General features: G+C 33.2%; 1 protein-coding gene across 6 annotated transcripts; it reads right to left on the bottom strand.

Annotated features, from left to right (window-relative positions):
* Positions 1 to 932: 932 nt before the first annotated feature.
* On the bottom strand, positions 933 to 5,745 carry LOC100816300 (uncharacterized). 6 transcript variants are annotated; one of them, XM_006595132.4, is made up of 6 exons: positions 5,615 to 5,745; positions 5,193 to 5,372; positions 3,788 to 5,095; positions 2,712 to 2,786; positions 2,083 to 2,619; positions 933 to 1,272 (listed from the first exon to the last, which is right to left on the bottom strand). In XM_006595132.4, the coding sequence occupies exons 3-6, from the start codon at positions 5,058 to 5,060 to the stop codon at positions 1,061 to 1,063; spliced, it is 2,097 nt and encodes a 698-aa protein (XP_006595195.1). In that variant the 5' UTR covers positions 5,061 to 5,095; positions 5,193 to 5,372; positions 5,615 to 5,745; the 3' UTR covers positions 933 to 1,060. The 6 variants fall into 6 exon arrangements, with proteins under 6 accessions (XP_006595195.1, XP_006595197.1, XP_006595198.1 ...); XM_006595134.4 differs by having other exon boundaries at positions 5,205 to 5,372; XM_006595135.4 differs by having other exon boundaries at positions 5,233 to 5,372.
* Between the last annotated feature and the right edge of the window lie 4,802 nt (positions 5,746 to 10,547).

Raw genomic sequence — 10,547 nt, 5'->3', positions numbered from 1 at the left:
ACTTAACGTCACAAGTACATATTCAGTTACTTCAAGATTTGTCTCTCACCTGCCGGTTAAGAGCAAAGAGAAAAGCATAAGAAGATCCAAAACGGAGAAACCAAACCAAACAAGGATGGATTTAAGTGGGAAATAAAATCTGAAATTGTCCTGGAATGATTCAGCTGCTAATGTAGCAATATTTTCACAAATTGAAATTGGATAAATGAATCCTTTTCAATTTCAATGATGGGATAGCAGTGACACTTCCAACATCACATTCACTTCCCAATACGATAAGGGAGGTGAAGTTAAGACTTAAGAAAGAGTCTCCAGTAAATTATAGGGGAAAGCACCGACTGGAGAGAAGCCATTTAAAACATCTTTAATTATTTCTAATACCAAACAACAAGAGAAGAGAGAAGAGAATTGTAATGGGACCATGACCATGGCAAGATGCAATATAATATTGAACTGTGTCAGAGTATTCGTCCTTCTACCGAATAATGAATAATCTACGGCTGGCCTCAGCGGTTCTTCATTTTTAATTTCGAACTCTATTCAACCAACGAATAAAACTAATTCCATGATGCTGTAATTTTTTTTATAAATAATTTTATTTTCGCATCCAAATAAAATGAATTCTTCTAAATTCAATTTTAAACCACCATTCTCAAACACAATTACCATCAATTCTTTTAAAACCAAACGGATCAAATTCCTCACAACTCTCGAATTTGTTTACGTGAAAGAATATGACGTTGGCGTCTAGAAGACAATACGAGACCGGCAGTGTTTAAAAATAACTTTTTTAAATGTCAGGTGATATATAGGTAAATTATGTATAGTTGGCATAATTTGCCTATAAATTATGCCGTTGAGGTTTAATGTCCTCAACGGCTATATGCTCGGACATGGCGGACCTTACTATGATATTCATTCACATATAAATATAATTTAACCTTACTATGATATAATAATGGCCTACCTCTTCTCCAAAATTCTGTTTTTTTTCAATTTTCTTACCACCAAGAACTTTTGAGATCAAAAAGGAAGAATTCAAAATGTAAGCCTAAATTCACTACTCGAGAAGAGCACAAGGAATGCATGGAGGATATTTGGATTGGTCATCAGGGGTTATTCGCTCCAAACAGTAATCATGAAAGGTGTGGCCACATGGTAGAACAGCAGTAGCAGGCGGAACAGGTGGCTGGGAAATAGGCCCTTCTGGTGCGTAGGAGAGATCCCTCTTGCACAAAAGGCATTTATAACCACTTGGTTCTGCTGTTTGATCTGAACCAGAATAAAGTTAACACATTAGGATATAATACGTAATGCTCCACAAAATCCATATCCATTTCTACAAAGGCATCAACTTGCTAATTCTTTCACCATGAATTTAAACTTCATAGATAAATGTTTAGATTTAAAAACTAATCCCTGAATTTCGTTATTCTTTTCCCGGAGCTATAAGCACTCAGAATCCGTTCATATACTTGATAGACCAGATTTTAAAGAAAAGGCAGAAATCTTGTCCACAACATGACAGCTTATATATTATTGACATCATAGGCCATATAAAGTAAGATGACTGGACCATGACTCAAAGAAAAGAATATCAAAAGGCAAGGAATGAGTATCAAGGCCTCTTGAATTAAGGTTCAATTTTTGGATGAATTTCAGTGATCTCTCCGTTTCTTTTGACCCAGGATTCTCACAGATGAAATAGTTAGCTTTACTGAAATACATTTGGTAGATATTAGGCCATACCTCAGAATTATTCAGTTAAAACAACCCTACCAGTAAAATGACTCTCCTGGGATTCTTTTCAGCTGAAGGAGAATTAGGATAAGAACAATTTATGAAAAGCTTTTCTAATTGAGCAATTTCACTGGAATATGAAATCTAACAACATCATGCTCTTCAACAGAATAATGAACATAGTTTCAATGTCTGTTTAAATGCACCAGTGAGGTAGATGCAAGTCTGCCTAGATATACTGTGAAGAAAACCAAATAAATTAACTTCCTGAAACAATCATGGAAGGACACAAAAGGAAGGCGTTAAATATGCAAGAAGAAATGAAGAAGCTCAAAGAAATACCTTTAAATTTAATGTAATTGGAAGCAATGCGGGGAGCAGATGGTATAATTGGAGCCTTCAAACGTTGGTGAGCCAAAGCCTGAGCCAACATTTGATGGTTAGATTGGTTTGTACGAGGTGAAGTATGGGATGAGGGGTGGTGGAAAGAAGAGATTCTCTTGTCATTAGGTGCAAGAAATGTAGCTGTGTGCATTTTGGGATGAATTGCCCGGGTTGTGTTTGGGGCTTGAAGAACAGATTTAGTCCAAGTCGTCGGGAATGATGGAGGAACAACAGAGTGAGGAGGAGCTTGGGCTGTGAGAGATTGGGCTGGGCGGATCAAGGGAGACATTGCTCGGGATGTATTTGGGACTGATGGAGCCAATCTGTTCCAATTTGGAATTGATGGATGTATGAACTGAGTTGGTAGAGTCTTCCTGTGTTGATTCTGGACAGTGGATGACAGTGGTTGGGAAGCAGCTCTCTTTAGAGATGACATGTTGGATGGCCTTGAAACTTGAGCAGTCATATATCCCATTCCGGATTGTATTCCTACATCTGAATAAATTAGTTTATTGCTTCCATTGTATAAAAATAAAGAAATATCCAATGATGAGCGGATAGCATGATATGTTTAAGAAGGTAATCACCAGAAGTAGATTGTGGTCGAAGAAGAGAGTTTGATTGCTGAATAGAACCACCTGCCTGTGATTGACCAGGATTACCTACAGGAGGCCATGAATCTTAGTCAATAAATAATAATAGACCTTTCACTCACCAGCAATTTTTAAAAATCTACAGACATGTAATATCTCCCTATATGCATAAAATGAAATGCTCTAACACTTTACATCATACAAAAAACAGTTAGCAAATGATCAAGCCTCTTGTTGATACTTAGTTGTGCCACAGTTGTCATGTTTCATGAAAACTAAACAATGCAATTTTTCACCCATATGGTAAAGGGCAGGAAGCACCATAAGTAAACCAAGCAAAAAAGTTTTAAAAATCCATAAGCAGTTCCTTAGACGTGCAGGTGATACTGTTAAATGAACATCTTTCAAGTTTCAACAAACATGAACAATACTAAATTCAATTACTGGAAAATGTAGCTTGCAGAGTACGTTTAATTTTATAAAGCAGAAACATGGTAATCAACTAATGCATCACACTATACAACCCCCCCAAGAGGTACCACCTGAGAAGTTTGGGATGGGATCCCTTCAGGAGTTCAAAATCCTGTTTGTTTTACTTTTATTTATGTAAAGAAAATTATAAAAAGATAATTCAGATATCAGCAAATATAGAAAAAAAAAATTATAAATCCAAAAAATGAGTCTCTAAGAGAAATCTTTAGTCACTGCAAATCAGAGGCAGATAATTTATCTAATTATCTCTGCTGAATAGCATACAAAGATAATAAATGGAAGAATGTGGTCTACTAGAACTTGAAAGATTAAAAAGTACCCTTTAAAACCAAAAGTGGCTTTAAAAAGAACCCTTTACAATCAAGATAAAAAAAATCATCAGCTACATTTGAAACAGATTTGATGTTTACTTACAAAAGCAAAGGAACAAATGACTAAATTGCATTTAGTATCAACAAAACTGCTAAAGATGATCAAATACGTTTCTGCTTCTCAAGAATGAAGTAAAATTTAACGAGATATGACATATATCAATGTTTATGAGCAGAAAATAAGGAATTAAGTGGTAAAACACATACTTGAAAGATCTTGCCCTCTGGTGCTTCTAGTGGCCACAGCTAAAGGAGGACTAGAAAAAAACTGTGATGAGAACTTATCATTATTTTTAGGTAACATCTCAGTAGGCAAATTATCAGTTACTACTCCACTTGAAGAGGGAACTAGCTGTCTATTCGCCCAGCTCTGTCGACTTTCAAAAGGCATAGTTTGACTGCCAACAATTGGCAATGAATTTAGATCCATGCATCTTTCAAGGCCATTTGTGAGACCTACATCTGTAAATTCCATACTTGTGTCTTTCACACCTGCAAGACCTAAATCCCTGTTGAACTGCCCTAAATAACGGTTTTGCTCACCAGCAGCTGGCCATTGAAAAGCATATGATGGCCCCAACCGTAAACCAGGTATAGAATCAAACAGAGCTTCATGATTGCCTGAAGGAGCTAAATCAGATATGAATCCACTGTCATTCTGAAAAGCAGAAAAGGTGTCATTCATGTCAAAACCAGGGTTTAAGGAACTTCTGCTACCCAGATGATTGTGATATGAATTGATTGGAGGAAGAAATGCCCTCTCAGAATTACCAGTCACATTGAATTTTGGTGTTACAGCACTGGATTTGGACTCTTTGTTATTACTTCCAGAACCCATGGTCATATATCTTTCATCATGTTTTCCTATTGTAAGCAATGGTTCTACACAACCTTGATTTGGATTACACAGAGCCATTCCCGAATTCATATCTAGTGAAGGCTGACCAATATTAGCACTCATTGCTGTTCCAGTAGGGTTGACCATTTGTAGCCTGCTAGCCGAACCGTAAATTGGGGTCACACACATCCCACCATTGTCAGGCTTCTCAAAATTATTTAGATTGAAGGAAGCATTCCTCACATTGGAAGGGATTGCTAGATTATTGTGCCTGTCATATTGATATGGCCACCCTATGTATCCTTCTGGACATGGAAAACGAGAATCTGGTCTGCATGGAAGGAAATTATGTTCTTCTGCTCTGTGTGAGTAATTATGGTCCATCTGGAAATTCTGATAACTTCTGAACTGAGAGGAATCAATCATTGAATTAACTCCAGCTGGTTCATTGTTATAATGTTGAGATGTTTCATGCAAATTCCAGTGGGGGAAAGGAGATGGTGAAACCAGAGGCAGAGGGGCGGTTGTATCATTCGGGTGGCAACCACCAGGAATCCTGTCATGGTTAGCAGAATCAGTGTTCATTAAGCTTAATCCTAGCTCTTCACTCCTTTTTGCCATGGAAGCAGAAGCAAAGGGCATATTCTCGTTCTTTCAGTTGGGCAAGATGGATAATTCTGCCATATAAAAAGCAAGAAAGGGACAAGTAAATTCGGCGAAATAAAAATTATACAAGTTGAGGATAACCATAGAATAGATAGCTAGTGATTCTACAGAGCATGTTACTGGATGAATCCGTAAAGATAAGTCTCACATTCCTCTGAGCATGCACAAAAATATTGAAATTACCACCACCGAAACTGCCAATTCACGTGCTCCCCAGTCTTGAAATGAAGAATAGCAAGAAATTGCATAAATCGAGTCCAAGTAGTTTCCCCCAAATTTACACCGACCCTTAACACGTAAACACGAAATGAATGATAATCAGCATGATGGAAAAAGATAATATAACTGAGAAAAGAAACATTTGAAGAAAGGCGAGAGCATAGGAATCGGAAAACAATAAAAATAAAAAGAGCCTAAATCTTGAAGAAATGAATTTAAAAAAAAGAAGAAGAAGAAGAAGGTGGAATAGGTGGGGAGAGGAGAGAAGAAGAATGATAATGGGGGATTAGGGTTAGGAAAAGCATACATACCTTGGGCTTTGGCAATTGACAGTAGAGAAATTGGGGGTTGCTGTGAGCACAATAGGATTGGGGGTTTTGGCGCCCTAGCGGCGAGGTAGACATTTTAAAGGGTTCGGTGTGGGGTCTACCTTCCCCTCTCCACGTGTTCATCCCTCCTTTCTACTTCCATCTTCACATTTCACATTCCTCATAAACTACTCACAATTATTAGTTTAATATTACTACTAATATTCTTTAATTATTTATTTACATTTACAATCTAATACAAATTTCTTTCATTTTTAAGTTTTCTTTTCTTGAGTCAGCGACTTTTTTTATTAAACATTAATTAAAAAATTTCTTTTCAAATTCTTAATGTCCAACAATTTTTACTAGATTTCAAACTACTCTCAATTCAATCAAATTCAACAAGCTTGTTATTATTTAAACCATTTTTTTTTAAAATTATACCAATCATTAAATCAGTCAAAATATTAGTTCAAGATTCAATTATTTAACTATAGTTGAACCATTATTAATAATATAATAATTAAGTGATACATAAAAATAATATTACAAATATAGCATCATAATTTTATAACATTAGAAAATAAAATAAAATTAGCATCCAAAATACACACAAAAATTAAAGTGAAATATATCATGATACTCATGTCAAATTAAATGAGAACTGAACTGTATTTCGGACAAACAGAGTAAATTACACAATCTTCTATAAAAAAAAATCTTATTCTGTGTGCAAACTAAATGTGCTAATGTTGATTTATCATGCTTAGGATTAGTAAAACATTTGGTGCAAATTTAACATTATTTTATAAAATAACATCATTTTATTCAACATAAGACACATGAGTAAAGCTAGAGTCAATATCAAATCAGAATACCATGGAAATGACCCAAGTATCTTACTACCATTTTATGAGAGATGCAAGTATTTTACACCTATTTCTATTGTGTTAAAATATACACTTCTTTCTCTTGGCAAATGCAAACATACTAATTTTTGCTCTATTATTTATTTTAGTCATACTAAATTATGACTAAAATACTTTTTTACACTCCTCTGCCCTGAAAATTTTAAATATTACATTTTTCTTATTTTTAAATGTACAATTTTATCCCATAATGGTTACAGACCACGTTTTTCACCATTTATATACTATTTAATAAAAAAATATAATATTTTCTATTAAAGAGTAATTTTGTTGCCAAAAAACAATTTTTTAATATATTTGTGTATTTTCTTACAAAAATATATTTCCTAGGTTATTTGATTTTTATAATAAATTCGTGATCATAAACTCTTTTTCCATTTAATATTGCATTTTTAGTATTTTATATACTATTAATAATAAATTTGGTTTGCAGGATGTTTTTTGCCATCTGGTATGTCTTAATTAGAAAAAATCTAAATATTTTAAAGAATATTCTTTAATGATATTAAGTTAAATGAATTAAATTATATATTTCAACACTATAAAAAACGTTGCAATACTCACATCTCTTTATCGATGAGAGTGTCATTTATCTTTTAAAGAATACTTTATTGTGCTAAGTTAAATTGATTAAGGGTTAAAGGGTGTCTTTAGTTCCTAAAAATATTCTATATTTTGGTTTGTGTCCTCGACTTTTAGAATCAATGATTTTTCTTCCTACATTTTTAAGGCTTAATTACTTTTATTGGTTTCACTATATATATATATATATATTTAATTTGATTGCGTATTTTAAATATCAAGTTTATTTAGTCCTTTTTATTTAAATTGACTTGATGTGATTAGTGTTTATAATTAATGGCAATTTTAAATAGTTGCTAAAAAATCATTACTAATTAGGGATAATTTTAAATATCAAATTTTAATTACTAAAAATTGTCACTAATTAGCGACAATTTAAAAATGTCATTAATTATAAATATTAATAACGTCAAGTTAATTTGGATAGAAAGCATCAAATTGATTTGATTTTGAAAATATGAGATTAAATTGAATCGTTCAGTGGGATAAAAGTAAACAAATAGGAAGGCTAAAAAATAATTAAACCTATTTTTAAATATATAAAACTTTAATTCCTAAGGCTAATATACTTTTTCTCTCTATGTAGAGGGACTCATGTTTGAATATTTAAAAAAATATACATATAAGGAATAAAATTAATGTTTCAAATTTTGAAAAATTTGGAACTAAAACCAAATTTTGAAAACTTTGAAGGTATTGAAAACATCGACATATATTAGAATAGTGTAGTTAACTAACATGTATATTTCATCTCTTAAAATATTAGAATGGTGTAATATATATATCACGAGATCAGTGTAATTTAATCTTCTAAAATTGATTATATATAAGTAATTAATTGCTAGTAATGGAATAACTATTTGTTGCCACAAATAGTTATAATTTTCTTATGTTGATGTAAGAGTTAAAATCACGTATCCAAAACCGAGTTCCCAAATATCAGATCATGATCATCAGTTAAATATCAAGTAAATTAGCACTCATGGTCATCAACTCGATAAAGTCTCCAACAAATTAATATTTGAATACACATATACAAGCAAACAGAACATAAATAATTTACATGAAGTTGGTCTTTCTTAAAGCACAGAATAATGAAAGCGAAGGACTTCAACTCTTCAAGTCTTTAATTTTGGCCAAGCACGTAGAGTAAAACATACATTAATTCACACACATAATAAAATAGGGCAACCCATCGAGCTCCTATCATGCAGACGCAGCAGAAGGACCAGAATTATTACTAGCTGGTACAACAATATTAATGAAAGGTCTTGGAGTAGGAGGAGCTCTTCTAGTTCGTCCTGGACCGGGTTCAGGAGTTGGTGGTGGTGCTGAGTGTCGACGTGGATGTGTTGGTGGCCTTAAACTCACTTTCCTCAGAGTTGCTCCAGTACTTGAAGAATAGCCTGCATGAAATTAAGATCGAGGTACGTAGCCACGATATATGTTAATTAATTCATATATTTCTCTCTCTCTTACTACATGCAACATGCCACGTTTTTCTCTTATCTTATCTTATACTAATCGTTTTCCCAGGAAATATTATAGGTGGCATGGCAAGTTAATTATGTGTAAATTGTAATGAGTAATTAAGATCAGTAAGAAACAAATTACAAATAAAATGTTGAAGTGATTAATACCCAGTGACAGCTAGCTGTGTCCGCAAACGTGTAGGATGAGTAGAAGCAAGCAGCAACGCCTGGAAAGCAAAGAGAGAAACTAGGAGGACGTGGAGAGTCTTCGTCGATCTAGCTTGTCCTCACTCAATACTCAATTAATAGACTATTCATGCATCACATTCCTCTGACGACGTACCTTATATGTATACACAAGCACATGTAGTTGATGGGTCCAAATCACATATGAGCAAAATGATGCACTCCCATTTGCTGCTGCTTCTTTTTGCATCAGACAAAACTTTCAACCAAATTTGCTAATCATTTCAAAAATCTAACTATTTTCTGCATTAGATATGATATAGGTTAGAACGTACTATACGAAAATACATAAAAAAAAAAAAAAGATTATAAACTTTGCTCACTTTTTTTTCATTTCATCTTCATTTTGATTTTTAAAATCTCTCTATTTTTTTTTATCACATCATTTATCATATATTCTAAAAAAAACATCATTTATCACATTTATCATTTTTTCTCATATATTTTCTCTTTCCTTCGTGTATATACATAATGTCTCCTCCATCGACTACAATTCATCTCATTTTGTGTATACCTTAATCAGCATTCACGAAATTATGTGCTTTGTTCATCTAGATATATATTAGACGACAAGCATCCAAGATGTCAGGATATACCGGATTCTACTACAGAATAAATTAAATATTAAGATTAAAGATAGTTTTGGTGTACTTAAGATTACAAATACAGCGGCTAATTAAAACGGATAATATCATTCTTATATATTGCTTTCAGATTTTCAGAATTTGACTGGTGGTGGTTAAAGTAGGGGTTTTTATGTTAGGGTTACAAAGGGGGAATCCGGTGGGAGGAAGAAGGGGTTTGATAGGAAGGTTTTGAGTGGGGTTGTGATTGGGGTTGTTATGGTTTTTGGGGGTGGTGGTGATGACTTTGTTAGTGATGGTGAAGAAGAAAAGGGGTGGTGGAAGAAAAGGGGTTGGAGGAGGAGAAGGAAGATGGGTTTGTGCCGGTGCCGAGGGTCAACATTCTGGCAGTGCAGATTGGTGCGATTGAGCCTTCTGGTTTGGACCACCGCGCCGATTTTTTACAACACGAACTGTTTGATGATTGATCAAGCCACTATGAATGGTTCCACGGCCTATGATTTCAGTGCTGGACATCTCAACCTTGCTCTCGCAAATGGACCCTATGATTGGGGTTGTTGCGGTTTTAGGGGTGGTGATGAAGAAGAAGAGGGTGGTGGAAGAAAAGGGGATGGAGGAATCAAACAACCTCGTTTTTTATTTTTTTAAAAAATGAAAAAAATTTACATATAATTTCATTCAAACCAAAAATTTACATGTGACATGTAGGTTGTGACTAGTCACCTAAGCAAATAATGTACTTCAACTAACAAAAAGAGACTTTAGATAAAAGTTTTTAAATATTAAGAATTTTATTTGAAAGAAAAATTTATTAGGAACTAGATGATAAAAACGAATATATATAAAAGATAAAAACATATTTAAGTCTATTATTTATAGTATTTTTTTAAATATTATTCTCCTATTATAAATTATTAATTTATTGTGTATGACAAAATCATTAATTTTTTTATATAATATTTACTTTAAAAATAGATCTACATTGATTAGTTTCTAAATGATTAACACTATAAAAATCTTTACACTATTTAAGTGTCTGTTTATACAAAACTAGATTTCATATCCATATGTACCGCTTTATAAAAAGATATAATGTTTTGATATTATATATATCATCCATAAT

This window comes from Glycine max, chromosome 13 (assembly GCF_000004515.6).
Source record: "Glycine max cultivar Williams 82 chromosome 13, Glycine_max_v4.0, whole genome shotgun sequence".
In the NCBI taxonomy this organism is placed as follows: Eukaryota; Viridiplantae; Streptophyta; class Magnoliopsida; order Fabales; family Fabaceae; genus Glycine; species Glycine max.
This window is presented reverse-complemented; position numbering and strand designations above follow the sequence as displayed.